The following is a 21,653-nucleotide window of genomic DNA, read 5'->3' on the forward strand; positions in this document are numbered from 1 at the left end:
ATATGGGTGGGTCCTAATCCAACATAAAGAAATCCTAAAGATCATAAAGAAATTAGGCCAGAGACATGCACGCACACAGAAGAAAGGCCATGTGAGGACACAGTGAGACAGTGGCCATCTACCAGCCCCGGAGAGAGACCTCAGACGAAACCAAACCTGCTGACACTTTGATCTTGGACTTCCAGCCTCCGGGAACATGAGAAAATAACTTTGTTGGTTAAGCTGGCCAGTCTTTGGTATGTTGTTACAACAGCTCTAGCGAACTCTTACGATTGCCAATCTCTGCCCCAGACCATGGCAGAAGCGATGTCAAAGAAACATTTTTTCGTGGTTCGCATTTCCCGTTCCCATATCATATAAGCCAGAAGAAAATTGTTCTCAGTATGTGTTTCGCGGTGCTTTGAAATCCACAGTGTATCTATGTGACTGGCCTCGCTGTAAGAAAGCCCTTTGTGAGGTCATCACGTCACTCTTGCCAAAGCTGCACAGATGGAGACATGTAGGCTTTTAAAAACCCTTGAGAAGACACCATGCCTCATTTTGCAAACCCTCTTTTAAGAAACATCATTACCAGAAATCCATTCGATAACATCAAGAGGAAGCGATGCCTCCAATATTTGAAAACGCTGAAAACACTGCAAAATGATGGATTTAAGACCATATATTTTGGAGAAACCAATATTGCCGAGAGTCTTGTCACCGGAGAAGATTTCAGTGACGGGTGTTTCATGCAAACTCCAACTTGGTGTATCGTGCATGCTGGTGGTAGTCAAGGATGGGTGCCTTGGAAGTACCGGACGTTCCTTAGAGATGAGGTATGCATCAAACAGGAAGACAGCCTCTTCTCTGAGTTCTGTGATGTGGCGAGGAAGGCCTACGGGAAGTGCGCCATTGTGGTCAAAGAGAGAAGGCAGCAAGACAAGAAGAAGCCAGAGGAAGACAAAGAGCCAGAGGCCCAGATCCATGCCCCACCGGTCATTAACCTAACGAGCCTTGTGTGTTGCCCGGAGGTAGCCAAGTCCTGTGGCCACGAACTACTCTCTCTGCCTTCCCTTTACAATTACCTAAACCCTTTAGACTCAGCCTGGTCTTCTTTGAAATGGTTTATCATCAATAACAGAAAGGAGTTTTGCTTTCAGTACATTGACAGTGTCTATTCTTACCAGTACATACTTGTCAGAGATTTAATTAGCAAAGGGATTGAAAGGATAAACCCAAGCAAATGGAAAACCCTAACCAACAAAGTGCGGAGATGGGAAAACTACTATCTTGGTAAATTTTCTTAAGGGTGATTCCTCTAACAAGCGGTTGGGACCATGCTACGGGCAGTTGTTACCAACTCTGCTGGGCTCGACTCTGGACCACTGCAGCCAAAGATACTTCAACAACGACCTCACAGGGATGCTGTGAGGACTGAGGTTTCTAAGAGCGTTGGCAAAGTGCTGTAGGTTTACTGGAGGTTCCATTAAAGCTTGTTGGTGAATTAGGGATCTCGACTCCCATCTTGTTAAGGCCATCTTGAGGGCTGGTCAGTGGGAGGATTACAACTAAGCCCAAAGGAGCTTGATGGGGAGCAGGGGTGGTCAGAGCTAAAGGTTGTGTGGTCGAAACTTTTAGGTCAGAAAGAAAAAGAACCAAGTGTGCGGTCACAAAAAGGTTGAAATAGTGTGCCAACCAGCTTGAGCCACCAATATAATCTACGGGGAACCAGTTTGCCATCAGTAGGAGATGTGGTCCAGACAGTGGCTAAACAGGCTTTTTGCTTCCCGTTGCTCGAAAAAAAGGCGTCGGAGGGTGAGTGAGAGACAAGGAGGTTCCAAGGAGGTGAAAACCCATCCAGATGCTCCAAGGTAAGTTGGCTGTCCCATAAAGCACCTGGAAAGCTGTAACAGGGATTGATTCAGCTGGGAGTTGGTGGGTGAACAGGTGAAGTGAACAGGAGTCTGTGGAACCCGTTAATCCAAGAATCCTCCAAGAATCAAGAGATCATGTAACTTGCTCTGGGGTGGAGGAGTGAAGATTTAAATGAAGAGTTCACGGGCACCTGGGTGGCTCAGTCGGTTAAGCATCCGACCTCAGCTCAGGTCATGATCTCATGGTTCCTGTGTTCGAGCCCCGCGTCGGGGTCCGTGCTGACAGCTCGGAGCCTGGAACCTGCTTCGGATTCTGCGTCTCCCTCTCTCTCTGCCAAGTGCCCTGCTCGTGCTCTCTCTCTCTTTCTCTCAAAAATAAATAAACATAAAAAAATTTTAAAAATTCAAATCCAAAGATCACGTGCACAGCCATTATTCACGCTGCCTCTCTACTACTGGGCATTCATTTAATCCCATAATGACCCCATCAGGTAGGTTCTACCATTTCCCCACTTTACAGGTGAGGAGACGGAGATGTTTTGAAGTCAGAGTCTAAAGCCCACAGGCCTAACCACCATATTTGGCTTTGTTCCCGGAGTATTTGGCGTTTTTTTCCCTCCCACAACATGGCGACACCAGGCGACACCAGCTGACAAAGCAGCCGCCTCCAAGTGGACACCCACAACAAAAAGATATTTCAACACAAAATTGAGCAAGAGGCAGGATGCCTTGCAAAAACACATTATTTTGCAGTGAGAGGGGAACCATGGAAGACTTTTAAGGTTCTCAAACAAGATAAACCAACGGACGCTATTTTTGTTTGAATACCACAATGATCTAATAAGATGAGTTTGGGGTCCTCTTCCCTTGAGACCTGGTTTCATCATTAGGAAGGCACTTAGGGGAAAGAGACGTCAGTATAACCAGAGAGATCAAAAGGACCCCCTTTAATGTGCAACTTGGTTACATAATACTGGATGCATAATTAAGAAATGCTGCGTAATACCAAGCGTGGAAACTTCCAGCAGAAAAGTCATGGAAAGTACGCTGGGCTTTGGGAGTCGGATAGACCTAGGTGGAATCTCAAGTTTCCAGCTTATGAACCAGGGGATTTTGGACAAGTTACTTCACTTCCCTGAGGCTCAGTTAACTCATTAGTCAACTAGGGTTGAGGGCTTTAAAACTCTTAGCGCAAGCCATGTCTGGCACCTCCTGAGTGCCCCATCAACTGAAGCTCCTGTTATTATAGTCCAAGCTGAGGGCCGGCAAGGATGCCCACGGTTAGACCTGATGTTGCTGACCTCATTTCCTTTTCACTCTTTGGGGAACATTCCTGCTGCTTTTCATCACCAGGGCATAACGAGAGTAGACGCATCTGAAGATACTTTGATCAAAGGAACTTTGTTCTCTGGCATTTCTTTTAAGACCATCTGTGATGGGTTAGGCAGCTGATGGTAATAAGAGGTTTCTTCTGATGGGGAGGACAGGGAGGATGGTGAGCATAGCCAGGACTCTTCGAGACCAATCGCGTGCTACGCCTGAATGAAACAAACAGTAAGGTAACGAGGCACAGCAACCCTGCGTGTGTGGACGAGTCCTCTGGAAGAGACTTCATGAGGTCAGAGGAGCTGCTGTCTCGCTAAGAGGTCGGCTGGTGAGGTATCCCTTCCTCTTCGGCCCTCACCGTCACCCACAACCACATCCCCGCTCTGTCTCCATGGACCATGGTGACTCCCAAGGAGGTGGTGTGTTGGAACGGTCTGTCCTAAAATGAGCCCAGAAGCAAATAGGCAAATGGAGCTGGAGCCCAGTGGATCCTGCCTTGTCCACCCGAGGAAGGTCCAAGGCCTACCCAGGAGGTGCAGACTCCTTCCATGTGTGATCGTTTTAGACATACAAACCATTTTCACGTACTTGACCTCACTCAGTTTAGACGGTCACCCTATATATAGGCAGGGCAGTGATCCTTAAGCTCATCTGCCCATGAAGACAAGTCTAGGTGGTAACTGACTCCCTTAGGGACACCTGTAGTGACAGGAAGGTCAGGCAGAATGCACGTCTTCTCAAGTAACCTTCGCGCCCGTCTCTAGCAGGCTTCGTGGGTTGGTTAGGATTAGGTCGTGCTGTGAGTAGTGGAGACCTAACCCACAGAGATTTAACAGAGAAGGCACCCCGGGGAGCTCCTGGGTGGCTCAGTCAGTTAAGCGTCTGGCTCTTGATTTTGGCTCAGGTCATGATCTCCCGGTTCATGGGATCGAGCTCTGCACTGGGCTCTGTGCTGGCAGCACGGAGCCTGCTTGGGATTCTCTCTCTCCCTGTCTCTCTCTCTCTCTCTGCTCCTCCCTTGCTCAGGCATTCTCTCTCGCGCTCTCTCTCTCTCTCTCTCTCTCTCAAAAAATAAACAAACACAAAACAAATTTTTTTAAAAGAAGGTACCCCACCTCCACCACAGAAAAATCAAGAAGTGCCAAGGTGGCAGCTCAGGGCTAATACGATGGGTCCACGGTCATCAAGAACCCAGAGTCCTTCCACTGTCCTAACATGGTTCCATCCTCATTGTCCCAAACGGCTGCTGAACAAGCTACTGCATCAGCATTCCAGAGGCGGGAGGCGGGGGGCGGTGGGGGGAGCACTGACAGGTCACACATCTGCACCCCCAGCCTGGCGCCTTCATTCTGGGCTCCCCCGGTGGGGTCTCCAGGCTCCTCGCGGGGAAGGGGAAGGCTTGGGGACACTTCGCCCCGCTCTGACTTCTCCACTCCAGGACCTTCCCTCTGGCCTCCCACCCACACCCCGGGGGGCCCTGAAACCACCAGAGCCTTTGTTTAGGGAGCAGCTCTCTGTCTGGGAGGATCCACCTGACCCCTGGCAGGTGCATGGGGGGGTTGGGAATGGAACGGGGCAGGCCGGCCCTTCCTCCTCGCTTTAGACTCTTGCTGGTGCCATCTGGTACCCTCAGAGTAAGTGGTTAAAGGCTTAACTTCCATTTGGAGCCTGTTGCCTCGATCAGCTCCTCGGACGGCTGGCAGCTCAGCCCCCTCTCCCAGCTCAGCTGAGCCGCTGGGGCCCCGGAAGCAGGGAGACACCACAGAGGCCACGGGGGAACAGGGAGGAGGGTGCCTCCGTCCGAGGGGAGAAGGCAGAGGGAGAAGGGATTGTGGAGTCTGGCCCCTCACGGGCAAGACACAGGGGGCTCTCCCCGCTGCACGCAGCACCCCTCCCACGTTGGGAGCAGAAGGCCTTGTGCCAAGCCGGAGGGGAAACTGAGGCCACCGCCCTGGCTTCCAAGGCCTTCAGTGCCTGGTCTCCAGATGACCCCCCTCCTCGGGCCCTCCCTGCTTCCTCGCACAGCCGGTCCCCCTTCCTCTGTCTCCTTCAGCCCTGATGGAGCTCAAGCTTCCCCCTTTCAGAAAAACTTTTCTGTCAATCCTGCCTTCTCCCAAGGCTACCGAGGTTCCTCTCCCCTCCCGGGAGGTACTCAGCCTGCTGCAAAGTTGGGGATCACAGGACAATTCTACAGGAGCCCGATGCGGGGCTCGAACTCATGAAACCGTGAGATCATGACCTGAGCCAAAACCAAGAGTTGGAAGCTTAACCGACTGAGCCACCCAGGCGCCCCTCTAATATATTTTTTAAAGGTTTTATTTTTAATTTAATTTAATTATTCTTATTTTTTAAATGCTTATTTATTTTTGAGAGAGAGAGAGAGAGAGAGAGAGAGAGAGATGGAGTGTGAGTTGGGGAGGGGCAGAGAGAGAGGGAGACGCAGAATTGGAAGCAGCCTCCAGGTTCTGAGCTGTCAGCACAGAGCCCAATGCAGGGCTCGAACCCACGAACCTGAGATCATGACCTGAGCCGAAGTCAGACGTTTAACTGACTGAGCCCCCCAGGCACCCCAGGAATCTGCATTTGAAACTGCCTCTCATGTGTGCTCACGTTGGAGAACCCATCCTGCATTCTTGTTTCCCTCCAGACTCTCTCCATTATCTCCCGGCTTCGCTCCCACACAGGGGCGACCGGGGACCGCCCAAGAGGCGATGTCGAGGAACATCCACGTGATCAAGTCAGGCGAGACGCCCTGCTATCAAGGCCCAGGCATCTAGAAACCATCGGGACTAGGGCACCCGGGGGTCCGATGAAGTCAGCAGAGCGTCCCAGTTGGTCTCAGGTCGTGATTTCCCGGTTCCTGAGTTCGAGCCCCGCATCGGGCTCGTTGCTGTCAGTGCAGAGCCCGCTTTGCATCCTCTGTCCCCCTCTGCCCTCCCCCCACTTGTGCTATCTCAAAAATAAATATTAAAGAGAGAGAGAGAGAGAGATCGTCGAGACTGAATCACTTAGGCAGCTATGTTTCCCCAGAGATGAGAATTTGGATACTCTTCGGGGGAGAGGTAATGCTTTTTAACACACTCAAGATATTTTCGTTTGAACTATTCAGTTCCTGAAATACATCATATATGTCTCTGCCTCTCTGCCTCGATAAGCAAAGTAGTTGAACCTTTTCTCAGTGACTAAGGTCATCCTTGTGAACGTAAAGTCATAACGTGCGGTGGTCCCGGTGTGGGGCCGTCGGCCACTGTGTCGTCTGGCACTAGGTGATGGTACAGTGACTTCTCAGGCTCGGTCCGCTTCACAAAGACCACCTCTTTCGTGCCGAGGCATTTCTCCTGCGAACAGCCTTTTCATTTCTGCTTCCGATATGTTATCAGCTTGAAACCAATAGAGAGGGGTTAGGACAAGTCTAATAAGATTAAATGGGATCTGTGTAAGGGGTCCCGGAGCTCCCCTGGGGGGAGAGAATAGGTTTCAGTTTTCGCTCTCAGAAACCTCTTCCGGCTGCCCGGGGGCGGTCTTCTTGTGGATCCACTCACAGTTAAGGTCAGAGAGCTGCTGCTGGATCGCCGCAGACCGGCTGGGGTCCTGGCTGTGGGCTGCACCGATCTCTCTGTCCACCTACATTCATCCACGCACAGCCTGCATCCCGCCAATTATTTAAACTCAAACAATACATCTACCGACTTTGTGTGTGGTTAATGGTTTAAGCAGTTCAATCCTTAGGTCACCCTCTACCAAATTTTCCAAGATAACCCCATGTTCCACAAATTCCCCAGTTGTCAGTCCCCTAGGAAAGCACCTGTTTAAAATAAACGTGGATCATCCGGTTGGGCAGATTGACTCTCCGGGAAAAGGGTACAGCCCCCCTCCTAGGATTGACGAGGCAGCCAGCAGGGGGTGCACGTGGGAGGAAAGGTACCCAGAGGTACCCCGTGTGCTGGAAGCCAGGGATGCCCTAGACCTGCAGAGAGGGAAGGAAGCAGAGACAGAGGTCCCAGGCCAGGGTGGGTGGGTCGCCTGCCAGGCTGGAGAGGGCACCGCGACAAAGGCAGGAGGGTTGGCCGTGGCCCAGGGTCAGTTCTGGACCCCACCTGAGGAACTCGGGGAACGTGGGGACCAGGGCGCAGAAATCCTAGGGCATTCCACTTCTGTTCTGGGTCTGTTTATGCTCCACGAGACCCAGGCCACATGGACTCTGGGGATTTGTAGCTTGTTGGGTCAGAACCAATTCTGTACCTAGAATTTGATCCTATGTCAATGCTGCTTCCTAAATTGTGGCTATGAGCATCCAGTAACCACAGTAAAATTTAAGAACGATAGAATTCCTTTTACCTCTCTGGTTTAAAATTCGAAGTTCTGTCAACCGGGGCCGGAGTGGGCTGGACACCAATTAATACACAGCTGCTCCTTGAATGCAGGGATTAAGGATGCCAATCCCCTGCGTAGTCAAAAATTCACCTGTATTCTTCGTAAAACTTAATAGCCTATCGTTGACCAAAAAGTCTTACTGATGGACATAAACAGTTGATTAACACGTCTGTTGTGTATGTATTACACAATGGATTCTTTTCATCTTTCATATCAGCTCTTATTCTGCAAATGGTTACATGTCATTTCTGACCATGAATTTTAAAAATGGTTTCTTCCAATTTTACTTTTGAATAATTTATTGTCAAGTTAGCTGATATACAGTGTATACAGTGCAGTCTTGGCTTCGGGAGTAGATTCCTAGGATTCACCTCTTACATACGACACCCAGTGCTCATCCCAACAAGTGCCCTCCTTAATGCCCGTCTCCCATTTTCCCTGTCCCCCCACCCCCCCCCCACCCCCATCAACCCTCAGTGTGTTCTCTGTGTGTAAGAGTCTCTTATGGTTTGCCTCCCTCTCTGTTTGTGGCTTAATTTTCACTGGAGGGTATTCTGCTAAGTGAAATAAGTCAGTCAGAGAAAGACAAATATCGTATGATTTCACTCACATGTGCAATCCGAGAAACTTAACAGAAGACCATAGGGGAAGGGAAGGGAAAATATAATGTGTTCTTCAAGCAAGCTAGGGAAAAAAACCGTTAAAACCATAAGCAAAATACATTGACAGCACTGTATTTATGGAGAAAACCCATGTACAAGTGGAGCCCTGTGGTTCAAACCTCCGTGGCTCAAGGGTCGATTACACACCCATGCAAATGTTCCACGTGGCCACCAGCAACGGCACCAAACCTTCCCCCAGATGTATGGCTTTGGTTACTGCTTTCTCATCCCTGATCCGCTCTCTAATCGAGGGAAGTGAGACATCGTGAATCTTTTGGCAGAGATCTCCGTCTGTGTCTGAGTCAAAAAATCTTAGGATCGCTTCTCTCAAACCTGAAAGGCTCCCTGGTTCATCCCTCCCCTTCGTCTCTTATCGCAAATCCCAACAAGCACACGGGGTGGGGGTGGGGGGGGAGAGGACCGAGTACACCCCGCTCTTCTAACTCTGTCACAGCAGGACTCGGGGACACGAGTTCTTCCTAGACTCCCGCCCAGTGTGGCCGATGGGTCTCACCCTGCAGCCCTCCCCACGAGGACCCTCCTGGGTCAGCAGAGGCGCTAACGTGGCTTGGGCAAGTGGGGTGCGGCCTCCCTCCACCCCAACAATGGAAACACGGCCGGAGGCGGGCCGGAGCAGGGCAGCGTGCGGGAGGGCAGCACAGCAGAGGGCCGGAGAGCCGGGGAGGGCGGGTGGCCGAGGCTCCCACCCCCGGAGCAGACGCCACTTCTCCCTCCGCCCGGTCCTGGGTCAAGAGCACCTGCGATCCCAAGAAAGGCCGGGAGGGGTGCAGGTTGGCAAAACTCCCTCCCCTCACAACACCGGGCGGGGGGTGGGGGGTGGGGGTGGGGGGCGGTGTGCGTCTGCGTGAGACACAAATGCTCTGGCTTATTCCAGAGACAGAGACAACGTTTTTACAAAGGTATTTTATTTCAGTAAACAAAATACTGGTTCTTTCAAGGGCATAAAAAAATGCATACAATTTTAAGTTAAACCTATAGGTTGGGAGTCTATCCTCCGACACCCCATTCAGTAAGGGTCTCCGCTTCCTTCTCAGCTGGGGTCCACTCAGGCTGACATTTAAATCGCAAACTCTAGAAAGGAAGACAAAAAGGGTGGGTATGAAATGTCTGATTGAACACCGACGGAGGTTTGACCTGCTCAACGCTGACCCTGGCGCTCAGCCGGTTCAACGTAACAAACAGAAACCACCGCAAGTTTATCTATTAAAAGAATGTTATTTTCAACATCCCGGTTTTCTGCCCTGGTTTAAAAGCAGGTTCGAGGCTGGCAGGAGAATGAAGCGTCAGTCTCGCGGCAGCCCCCGCGCCCCGAGGCCTCTGCGGGTGCCGGTGGGAGGGAAGCGCTCGTGGCCCCACATCCCATCTTTCCTTCTTCTTCTTGGTCTAACGCAAAATGAGGGCTCTGGGGGCGCCGGGGTGGCTCAGTCGGCTCAGGTCATGATCTCACGGTCTGTGAGTTCGAGTCCCGCATCGGGCTCCGTGCTGACAGCTCGGAGCCTGGAGCCTGCTTCGGATTCTGGGTCTCCCTCTCTCTCTGCCCCTCCCCCTGCTCGTGCTCTGTCTCTCTTGCTCTCAAAAATAAATAAAACATTAAAAAAAATTAGACTCTGCCTGAGACAGAAATTCAACCTACCACACATTTCAAAGAGAACTGCCCTCCCTTGATGGTTTTAGTTTTGCAATGCTCCCTCTTTCCTCACCCCAGTTGCCCACTCCTGGGTTTCAGCCAGTAAAACACCGTTTCCGAAAAAACCAAGGTTCTGGCCAGGGACGGCGTGGGGGGCAATGACAGAGGAGGGGATTCTGGGCCCGGGGTGAGGACCGGAGAGCCACTGTGCTTCACAGTCTCTCAGTGCACGTCCCTGCACTCGGGAAGGGGATGCAGCCGGGGTGAGGCCCGGTGGGCCCGTGTCTGACCTGGGTTCGATCCTGACTCTGCTCTTCACGAGGCAGAGGGCCAGCCCTTTCTCAGTCTGAACGGGCCCCGCAGAGCTATCAGCAGAAGCGATAAGCCGGCCAGCTGAGAAATGCTGAGCAAAATGCTAGCCACACAACAGTCATTCAGTAAGTGTTGCCACGATTACTAGTCGTGTGCCATTAACCTCCACAGGTCCAAACTTTTTTCTTTTAACATTTATTTATTTATAATAAGAGAGAGAGAGAGAGAGAGAGAGAGAGAGAGAGAGAGAGAGCGCGTGGGCGGGGGTGGGGCAGAGAGAGAGGGAGACCCAGAATCCGAAGCAGGCTCCAGGCTCCGCTGTCAGCACAGAGCCCGACGCGGGGCTTGAACTCATGGAGTGCGAGATTGTGACCCGAGCTGAAGGCTGACGCTTAACCAACAGAGCCACCCAGGCGCCCCTACACCTCCACAGGCCTAAAGATCCTCTACAGGAGGCACCTGGGTGGCACAACTGGTTAAGCATCCGAGGCTGATTTTTGCTCAGGTCATGATTTCACAGTTTGTGGGATCGAGCCCCGTGTTAGGCTCTGTGCTGACAGCTCGGAGCCTGCTTGGGAGTCTCTCTCTCCCTCTTTTTCTCTGCCCCTCTCCTGCTCTCTCTCTCTCCCTCAAAATAAATAAACCAACATTAAAAAAGGTTTTTAAAAATCCTGTATGGGAATTCCTATTTACAGAAGCATGGTATCTCCGGGTGGAGAGGGGTTAGGAGATCGCTGGCCCAGTGGCTCCTAGAGTGACACGTTGCTGAAAGGGCTGTGTTAACTAACTAAAATTTAAATGCATGTTAACTAACTAAAATTTAAATAAAAAATACACCTACGTATGTTAAGAAAGAAAAAAAAGAAAGAAGAATCCCTTAATGGTTTTTCAAGAGAACAGATGTCTACACCCACGTAATGGAATCTCCTGGGGGTTGGGGCCTGGAAATCTGCACTTTCAACAATTCTGATCAGGAGCCAAGTTTGGGGACCGCTGATCTAGAAACCTGTCACCGTAGTTGAATCCTCAAATTTTCAGAGCAGCACAGAATTCAACCCGATAAATGGAAGAAATCAGATCACACACCAGAACTAAGGGAGGTGCTGATCATCGTCTGTTCACTCTGTGGTGGGCGTTTCAGAACTACTTCCTGGTGCCTTAACTCAACAGATGTGCTCTGGGCACCTCTTGGGTGCTGTGACAGGCCCAGGGCTACCGCGACGAGTAAGACTTCACGCTTACGTGAAGAGGTTGTTGGGAAGGACCCTCTGGGACTAACAAGCCAAGGCCAAGGGGCCGGAAAGTCTCCCACGGTCAAGGAGTGGCCTGCAGAAGTGTGGGGAGTGAGCACTGGAGGGGCAAGAACACATCGGGAAGGGATTTCTATGCCATTCCTGGGAGTCAGACTTTCTCCTGAAGATCGAGCAGGGTTTGTTCATCTTAGGTACGGGCATGGGTCTCCACAGACCTGTGACCCCACCTCCTCCCCGCCCCCGTCTGCAATTTGATGTGCAACTGTAGGTGTTTCTACTATGCGTGCTTCTGCTGGGAGAAGGTCCACGGCTCTCAGGAAATTCTCAAGAGTTCTGCGACCCAACACCTGCTCAGCCCCGCTGCCTGGATAAGGGAGCAGCGCCCAGGCTTCGAGCAGAGGCGGGCACAACCTAGCTCATCTGCACCCAGGGTGCAGGGGGCCGGGATCTGCACGCCTCCCCTCCCGCAGATGCCCCCCATCAGACAGCAGGTGGGTCTCACGCGGCCTTCAGACTGGAGGCAGGAGGGGTTCTCTGACCCCCACGTCTGTGCCTCAGCCCACCCCGGCCCGCTGTAAATTTTGCACGAGCAAAGTCCCCATACCTTTGATTTTTCCCTCTAGTTATCTTTCTTCTCTGACTGCTTCTTTTTTTCAGCTTCCAGTTTTGCTTCTAATCTTTTCCGTTGGTAGATTTTGACTCCAGCAAACGCCAGGCAGAGAATTAAGGTTTTTGCTGCCAAGATATACAGCAGCAAGGGCATGTGTTCAAGGACCTTAAAGAAGAAAGCAAGCATTCTAGATGTACTATGATTGAGAAGGAACATTTCTGTTACATTCCCTCGTTTAGCAAACCTTTACCGCACACCTGTCACGTAACAGGCACTAGGCCAGCTGCTGGGGCTACGCCGGCGACCAGGACAGACGCGGTCTAGTTTTCCCTCCGCCCTCCACCGCCCCCTTGCTGCTAGCTTCGTGCGCGAACCACCCACGGGCCGCAGACGTAACTGTGGTCTCCCACGACTAGACCAGGCCCTGGGCCGGTCACCCCGGCCCCTGCTGCCCAGGAGGCACTGCGGTCCAGTGAAAGCAGCCGGAGCTGGGGTGGGGGGCGGCGCAGGGGGGCCCGGGCTATAGCTCTGCTCTGCCACCGACTGACCACGAGACCTGGGTCAGGCACTTGACTTCTAAGCTTCTGCCTCCTCAAGGGAGGTGGGCCAGACCCCGTCTCTAGATTCTCCGATCCTAGGAGGCTACGATTTCCTCTTGGTTGTAGCCACTCATCAGCATCGGCGCTTCAATAAATATAAAAATACAGTAAAATTCAAAACATGAAAACTGAGCTACTCATTAACTGTTCCCATAGTTTCCGGTTAGAGGGTAAGTTCTGACCCATGGGCCGCAATGGCGTCCGGGGAATAACGATGGATTTGAATTACTGTCTGTACTAGTAGGTACGTTACGATGTTAGTGCACATAGAGCAACAGTATCTCAAGGGAAACACTATACTTGTTTCATAAACACGGTTAGCGTGACCTGAATGATAACTGTGAGCTTTTCGCGTGAGTAAAAATTCCTTCCCGAATAAAGGTGTGCTTTAGTTGAGTGGTCACTTATTCCAGAGGATTAATTAGGGAGGATTTATTCCAGTGAAATCAGTAAACTGCCAAACATAACTTATTATACGCAATTCCCATGTAAGGAGGTCCTACTAGATTCTACTACAGGAAGCACATTTGTCTCTCCTTCTAACAGAATGGGTCCGTGAAAACTTCAGCTAGCCGGGAACAATATGCTCACAGAGCGGGAGGGCCGGGAGGGATTTTAAGCACGACTTAAATCTACCACTTGTTTGCCTTACAAACAAGGAGAGTGAAGCTCATGGTCGGGGAGAGGCCTGCGTCACACAGCCGATTCACGATGAGGCCAGAGTCAGAATGAAATATTCTAACCTCGATGCCGGTCTTCTTTCCCCTGCTTCCCGAGTTTCAAGGAAACGGACTTAATGAAATCATAAATTACGTACATACGTGTTCGCACAATTTTATTACAATTCTTTAGGCTTAGACCTAGATATAGATTTCACGCTTAGATGTCGTGGCGTCAGTGAGGCCTATAGGGAGCTCACTGGGCGCTACGGGCCTCCCCTACAGGTTCCTCCCATAGCAGGCGGGCTCCCGGCTCCTGTCCCCGGGAGGCAGACAGACTGTCCTAATTTTATGGCTGAGAAAGTGTAAAGTCTGGAACGGTGAGGGTCCGACTGAGCTCAGACCGCTCCAAAACCTGAGCTCTCTTTATCACTACACTGTAAGACACATCATCCGCTCCCCACGCTCACCAATTTTACTATGAAATTACACAAACAAACGACGTCTGGGCTACTGAATTTACTAAAGCCGACTGCAATCACTACCTCTGAAATGATTTAACAGGCTACTTACGGATATTTGAGGACGACGGCAAGGTGGTACAGCAGGAAGAGAACGGACATCCAAAGGAGGAATCCAAATATTTCAATTGTTTTAATTTAACCAGAACAGTCAGAACCCAAGAACACTGAGCAGCTGGGTAACAGTGTCCAAGCACAAAGTCATTTTCACAGCAAAGAATAAATACAACATACGCAGTGAGAAAGACCACTCGAGCAACAGTAGAAGAAACTGAAAACCTTGCAAAAGTGAAACTTTTCATCGTGACAAATATAAGCAGCTTGGAACGTGGATCTTCCTCACTCAGACTTAGAGCTAACCTCCGCTACCTCCCCCCAGTAGCCCTCTAATTCCTGTATTTTCTTGAAGGTTCTCAGTCAAGATGAGGCTGGACGCCACGTTTACAAACCAGCTATGAAAGAAAAAAAAGCGTTAAATGTGCTTTTATTTTACCTCCTTGGCGGCAAAAATCAAGCAGTTCAGAGGTGGAAACCCCCTTTGATGTTCATGGGGTTGATCTAGGCCAACAGAGCACTAATCCACATGGGAAAGTCACCCCTCCAGTTCTCCCCATCCCCACGGCCGAGGCCGTGGAGTCCTACTATGACAGAGCCCACATCACAGCTCACGGTTCCCTGTGATCTAAACATCAAACGGCTCAGTGACGGGAAATGTAGAGCTCAACGGGAAGTTAGAAAATACACTGAATTGGGAATACATCAACAAATGGACAGAGGCAAGTGGTGTGGGTACTTACTTTCTTTCTAAAGGTAGTGGAGAGGAGGCAGCACAAGGCAGGGGTTTCAGGACCGGGAAGGGGGGCAGAGAGGCGGCAGCAGAGGTCAGGGGCCCCCCTTCCCCAGGCTTAAAGCAAAGGGTTTCAGGGCTGCACTCCTGCCCCTCTGGGGGACTGAGCTTCAGTTGTGCTAAATGTCTGCCTTTGATTTCTTTCTAACAAACCCCTCATTTTATTTAACTTTTTTAGAGTTTATTTATTTTGAGGGAGGGGGATGGTCAGAGAGAGAGAGGGAGAGAGAACCCCAAGCAGACTCCACACTCAGTGAAGAGCCCAATGCAGGGCTCAATCTCATGAACCATGAGATCGTAACCTGAGTCAAAATCAAGAGTCAGCCTCTTTAACCAACTGAGCCGCCCAGGCTCTCCCTGTCTCGGTCCCAAAACCAACCAATCTTCAAGGGGGTAAGTGAATAAAATATTGTGGGAGTGGGCGAGATCTATGCCAATTTTTAAAAGTTTTTTAGATCTATTTATTTATTTTGAGAGAGAGAGAGAAAGTAGGAGTGGGAGAGGGGCAGCAAGAGAGGAGAGAGTGAGAATCCCAAGCAAGTTCTGCACGGAGACCAGCGGGCCCAACGCGAGGCTCGAGCTCACGTACTCAGAGATCACGACCTGAGCCGAAGTCGGATGCTTAACCGACTGAGCCACCCAGGCGCCCCATACCAATTTTTTAAAATAAATCCCCAAATCTCGTGTAATGAGAGTGGCTCATTTTTTGAATAATTAGCAAATACTGTCGCTAATGCGCAGTACTGACTGTCACTGATGCCACAGGCCCCTGAGCCAGAAAGGGAAGCCGACAGGATGTACCGCGGGCTACATAATCCTGCTGCCTTCCAGAGCCTCATGCAGTCAGGGTGTGAAGAGAGGCCACTTCTTCCCGACAGTACAGGGAAGGGCCCCCTCTTAAACATGAGGTGGTTCCCAGGCAGCCACAGAGCTATGTGTCTGCTCGAAGTCAGAAAGGTTTGGGCAGATTCTGTCCCTGACATAAGAAAGAACGCCTTCTGTCACCAGCAGGATTGGCCTGGGTGGTCAAGTGGGTTGTCCATCATTCTACGATTAAAAACATTCTCTGCGGCCTGCCTTAGACCAGTGGTAGCCCCAGACTAAGTGATCAGGAACTTTGGGGGGGGTGTGTTTTAACACCGTCTGTGTTTTAACAAGTCCTCAGCAAGCCTTCAGTACCAGTTACTGCCTCTTGTCCCCACTGACTGTGGCCACCACAGAGAGGACAGGCCCTTCCCTAAATCCCACCCCACGCCGTTTTCTGCTTCTTCCCCTTGTATCTCCTTGCTGCCTCGTCTTTCCTTCCCAGCCTTTCCACGGTGAGTTCTGGAATCCCAATATTTGCTAAACAAACGCTCCAACATTTTCAACCCCTTCAAGAAGTCCTCACTCTGCCTCTTAAATTCAACCAGGCTTGTCCTGGAGAAAAGTCCCCATGGTCCGTCCTTCTGCATGGTCCCCCCAAACCTTTGCCCCAAAGAGCTGGGGAAGCAGAGGGGTTCTCTATCTCCTAGCCCCCCCTGGTCCTGCTTCCACACCTTCCCAGGGAGCCTTGCAGTGGAAAGCTGGTGGATGTTTTGAACAAGCAAATGCTCATAATTGCAAAAATACACAGTGAGATCCTAAGTTTGAAAATACACATGCTACACTTACAAATATGGACAAAACACTGGAAGAAAACACACCAAAACTGTTAATAGTAGCCATCTCTAGACGGTGAAGACAACACGATTTTTGCTGGATATCATACTTTCAAAGAATCTACAATATGATCTATTTTAGTGGCTGCTCTCTAAACCAACAGCTACCACATCCCATCCACTTTGGGGATTTGATGCGATGATTCTCCTTCCCTCTGTAAAACCTGCTGGCTGCTGCCCGCAGCCCGCTGAATGCCCCGCAGAATTCTGCCCTTGGCCCTGTGCTCTCATCTGCTGAATCTGTTCTGCAGAGGACAGCTATGTTTATTCCCCAACTAGTTTAAGTTGAACTTGATGTTATCATAGGTAATTTTTGTAAACACAACACTTAGTGAAATATGGCTATATTTTATAGAGAAAAAACTTGTTTCCATGAGAAGTAAATCAAACGCTTTCAATGCATTTTCGAGTTTGAGTTGAAAAAAAAAAAACAAAACAGTGCTGTTGGCAACACAAATGTAAAAGATTAGGGAAGACGAGATAAAAATCTGGAAAGATTTTGTATGTAGGTTGTTTCATAACATAGTAACCCACTTGAAAGAAACCAAAATGTGAAACTGTAGGTAAAACTTTACAGGCATGGTTTTTGCAAGAAAAGTGAGGCAGATCTGAAGTCAGTGTACCCCCACTCAAAGAAAGGGCCTAACCCCCCTCCAAAAGTCTGGTGACTAAATGAACTTTTATATGTTTTAACTTAAAATTAAATATTAAATAGTATTATGATTCCTGCTTTAATTCATTTTTTTCTTTTTAATCAACCCACCTCTACAGCACTGTTACTCTCAATTTAAAAAAAAAAAGTTTTTTTTTTTAATGTTTATTTTTGGGGGGGGAGAGAGAGAGAGAGAGAGAGAGAGAGAGAGAGAGACAGAGCATGAGCGGGGGAGGGGCAGAGAGAGGGAGACACAGAATCCGAAGCAGGCTCCAGGCTCCGAGCTGTCAGCACAGAGCCCGACACGGGGTTCAAACTCACGAGCTGCGAGATCATGACCTGAGCTGAAATCGGATGCTTAACCAACTGAGCCACCCTGGTGCCCCCTACTCTCACTTTTTACAATGAGGAGAAAGAAAAAACCAAGCCACAACGTATAAATTAAAAGCATACTCACCTTCCAGTTCATGCTGGGCCAATTGCGAAGTCACTCCTGGTCGACGTGGGCTTGCTCAGACAAGCACATGGAGAGAGGAACTGGGAGGTCAGGTCTTGCTGTTCTGGGGGGGGAGAGAAGAAACAGGTCACTTTGGGTTTTCCGGATCAGTCCACCTTAGGAAGCCTTCCCTTTGATGGAGAGAAAGGGCACAGGAGCAAAGACAGCAAGCCCCACAGAGAGGAGGGTTTGGGGGGGCCCCCAGCAGGGGACCCAGAGCCTGGTGGAAAGCAGATGGCCCGGCTCAGGGAGGAAGACGGGCTTGGCTCTTGGTGAGCAGAAAGGTCTCCGTGGCTGTTTTTTGCCTGGGCTGGGGGCACAGCCCCGAGCAGCGGTGGCAGTGTTGTGCCTGAGGGGACAGGTGCTCCCCCCCGCCACGCATCTGTGGACAGAAGAGCTCCCAAGTCTTCTCCACCCACCTCCTGTCCTGAGCAAAGAGCTGGCCGGTGGATGAGTGCCTCTCTTTTTTCAAGTCCTCTGAGTGTTAAGCTCATCTTGGTTTTTAAAAAATATCTGGAGGGGAATAAATGATACGGAAAAAAACTGTCCTCAGGAAGTAATTCCTATCTAGAATCTCATCTAAAATGTGAGGAAGCAGCAGGAAATGACAGGTCAGGGGACACAGCTGGAGCACAGCATCTGCTCCAAGGCCTTGTATGTCATTATTCTTATGCTACGGCACGTACCCCAAGAGTCAGAAGACTTGAGTTCTGGATGAAGAACCCACGCACTCTGGTAAGTGACTTCCCTCCCGGGGCCTTGGTCCCATCTGTAAATGAAGAAAGGGGGTGTCAGCCAGATGGGCTCTAGGGCCCTGACTTTTTTCTGAAATTTGGCAACTTACAGTAGACTCAGAGCTTCACGTCACGGTGCCTGGCTGCACTACGGCACATTAGCTGTGCAAACTCATTTAGTTTTCACACGAGCTCCGGAGAGAGATTTATTGTTCTGTGTCAGAGATGAGGCAACAAAGTTTATGTAAGCGTCCAGGGTCGCACAGGGACTGGGATTTGAACCCATCCAGTGTGGCTCCAGAGTCTTACCCTGATATAGGCAGAAAGCTTTGCAAATTCAAAAATCATGGGGATGCTTGCCTTTAAATGTACTTAGAATGGAGAAAAGGCACAAGAAAAGGTCAGGCCTTTAGAATGGGGATACTAAAATGAACTTCGGGGAAAGTGTTTTATTAAAACTTTTACTTACAAAAGCATGTAAGTATAGAAAATTCATACCTCATCGATTCAAGGTCATAGTATCTGGAAAACAGGCTGGTGGTTGGCACAAGATAACCGAGTTTTCCCCATGACTTCTTTCAAAGCCAGATAAGTTCATGATAGGAACGTACACCATAAATCTCTTTAAATGGGATGACGTGATTGAAGGTGCTCGTTTTCTTCATGGATAAATGGCCTGTTTGTCCTCAAGTAGCAGGAGATTCTGACTTGCACTGGAGAAACACGTTCCTATGACCTGTTGCTAGAATTTTCACTTTCAGTAATCTCTGATAATCTCAGGGTTTAGCCGTGTTGTAATTGAACAATGTTTAAGGTTATGTAAATTTCATTTTTTACAACTCTTGCTCTAACGGAGCTGTGTACAAATACAGTAGGTAAGTTTGGCTGTTCTTTATTTTCTGCGGTCATATTAATGTATTAATGTAATTAATTACAAGAATTGATGTAAGAATTAATGGATTAATATAAGATACATTAATGGATTAACGTAAGATATTGATTCCCAAGGTCAAGGGCAACAAATAGGTCCAAAAAGCTTATGAGAGGAAATTAAAAAGAACACCCCATGGGGTGCCTGGCTGGCTCAGTTGGTAAAGCATGTGACTCTTGATCTTGGAATTGTGAGTTACAGCCTCACACTGGGTGTAGGGATTATTTTAGGAAATTAATTAAAAAAAAAAAAAAAAGAGTGTTGACTTAAAAAAAGAACACCCAACGGTCTGGCCCTCTGGCAACCAAATATTACATTTACTACTGATGTGACCTTGGACAACTCACTTGGCCTCTCTGAGCCCCGCATCTCTCATCTGTAAATTCTTCAGAGACTGGATTATAAACACTAAGCACAATGCTCAGTACATGGAAAACATTTCAATAAATATCAACCATTAGTGTTATGATAAATATCTCTCCTTCTGCTAATGGGCATGCCAAGCTTAAGAACCATAAACAAGAGGCAACCAACGCAAAATGCAATCAATGCAAGATAGCAGGGACCAAGAGAACTGGAGAGCTGGACTCTATTCTTGGTGGCACCAATGGCAGGCATGTGACCCGGGGCAAGCCATTAACCTCTCTGAACCAAAATGTTCTCATTTTAAAAATCGGAATCCAAGGAACAACTCTGCAACTCTGGAATTCGTTAAGTCCCCATTTTCTCTGATATCACACAATCTGACTATGAAAATTTACTGGCAGTTGCCTCAGCTTCATACCTAGGGTGATGAAATTCAAGCTCTTTAGAAGGAAACATATTTAAAGTCAACCTGCAAAAAAAAGTAGTGGGAGTGATGCAGTGAGCGGGTGGGAGACAAGAGGGCTGATCGGTCCAGCTCATTCCTACCTGCTGCCTCCAAATGATAACTTTCCTCTTCTCGCTTCAATTGCATGCTCTAACTCTAACTTTTGTAGCACCTGGCAGGACTTCAGCAAATGAGAACCGAGACAGCTAAAAATATCAGCAGGCTATTAGCTCCACTGCCATATGTATGTCTGATGCAATATTAGCCACAGAAGGCAGCTGGTATCTGAGGGCCGAACTGCAGAAGCCAACAAGGCGTGGACACTGTTGAGGCATAAAAACTGTGAAGTGCGGGAGGTTTTAGACTTCCCCCGGAACTATGCACCATTCAAGCTAACTTAAATCTGAAAAATAACAGTGGCTCAGATAGAAGCCTTTGCTTCTATCATTTTTTTTTTCCTTTGCCAGATTTATCCTAAAAACCAGAAAAGCTCTCCGTTTATTCAGGTTAGGACAACGAAAGCCATCTGGACAAAATACTGTCCAGAATCTACGTTTTCTTCTTGGCACACCCAGCAAACTCCAGGGTGGTCAGTCTCCTGCTATCTACGCTCATTCCAGCCGCTAATTAGGCCGTGTCAGAACGTTTCGGAACATGTTCGCATTCCCGGTCTCTGCCCTTTTCACCCCAGCTCTTCACCCAATCATTAGAAGTTGGGTGGTGCGAGGGGGAGGGAGTTGCGGGTGAACCCTGGGCATCACTCCGTCGACCTCTGAGCCCCACTACCAGGTCACCTGCGGTTCCCAGGGCCAGAGAGGCTGGATCTCGGCTCCTCCATAACCGACCCTTGGGGAGTAACACCTAACCCGCTGAGACCCGGGGATGAAGGCCAACGGCGGCCGTCGCTTCCCCCACCCATCCACATAACAGCGTGTCCGGAATATTCGCTCATCCCTCCAAACCCTCCGTCCGGAACAACTCTGGGCCCCGTCCGGACCTCGTGCCGGCCTAAACACAGCGCCCCCGGCATCGGATCCGCGGATTCCGCGGCGCCGGGACGACCGAGCCAGGCCGGGGCGCTCCGCGGGTGGGGCCGCGGCGGCCGTCACCCTCCCGGTCCCCACCCGGGAAGCCGGCGCCGCGCGGCAGGGGGGCCGGCTGGCGGGCATCCCTGACAGAACAGCAAACGCGGGGCCGACCACCGGACTCCCCAGCGCCCCCCAAAAGCTGTCGGGCTTCGGGTCAGGATCCCGCTGACCGGATGTCACCCACTTACAGCTCCAGGCCGCGGAGGCTCCTGCGCCGGGGCCTGCACAGGAACGGTCACTCGCTCAAGGCGGCGGGGAGACTACACGTCCCGACATGCACCGCTCCGCGCGCCGGCGCAATGGACCCGGGCGGCATTCGCGGGCGTACGCCCGGTACGCAGGCGCAGTGGGACGCTCCGCACCGGACTGCTGGGGGCTGCGCAGGGGTCAGGGGTCACGATTGGCACGGCCGGACACGGTGCTCCGGAACCCGGCGCTTTCCCGTTGTGACCTTACCGGAGCTGGGGGAGGTCGACGGCCGCAGGGCTGGGCGTCCCGCTTCCTCTGGCTACTACCCGCTGCTGTCTGCGACTGAGGACCCTTGGGTCCCCAGAGGTTTCCAAATATAGCGTTCATC

General features: G+C 50.2%; 2 protein-coding genes across 2 annotated transcripts; one reads left to right on the forward strand and one right to left on the reverse strand.

Moving 5' to 3' along the window:
• The first annotated feature begins 255 nt into the window (after positions 1–255).
• Positions 256–1,490, forward strand: CC2H21orf140 (chromosome C2 C21orf140 homolog). The gene has a single exon (XM_042956869.1). The coding sequence runs from the start codon at positions 531–533 to the stop codon at positions 1,284–1,286; it is 756 nt and encodes a 251-aa protein (XP_042812803.1). The 5' UTR covers positions 256–530; the 3' UTR covers positions 1,287–1,490.
• A 7,634-nt stretch (positions 1,491–9,124) lies between these two features.
• Positions 9,125–21,372, reverse strand: SMIM11 (small integral membrane protein 11). Its single transcript, XM_042956295.1, has 5 exons — positions 21,265–21,372; positions 18,199–18,281; positions 17,474–17,576; positions 12,033–12,203; positions 9,125–9,307 (listed from the first exon to the last, which is right to left on the reverse strand). Exons 3-4 carry the CDS (start codon positions 17,483–17,485, stop codon positions 12,048–12,050), a joined length of 168 nt encoding a protein of 55 aa, XP_042812229.1. The 5' UTR covers positions 17,486–17,576; positions 18,199–18,281; positions 21,265–21,372; the 3' UTR covers positions 9,125–9,307; positions 12,033–12,047.
• Positions 21,373–21,653: the final 281 nt, after the last annotated feature.

This window comes from Panthera tigris, chromosome C2 (genome assembly GCF_018350195.1).
Source record: "Panthera tigris isolate Pti1 chromosome C2, P.tigris_Pti1_mat1.1, whole genome shotgun sequence".
Taxonomy (NCBI): domain Eukaryota; kingdom Metazoa; phylum Chordata; class Mammalia; order Carnivora; family Felidae; genus Panthera; species Panthera tigris.

Coding starts and splice junctions, on each gene's coding strand:
- CC2H21orf140 (XM_042956869.1), top strand. CDS start 531: ATGCCTCATTTTGCAAACCCTCTTTTAAGAAACATCATTACCAGAAAT.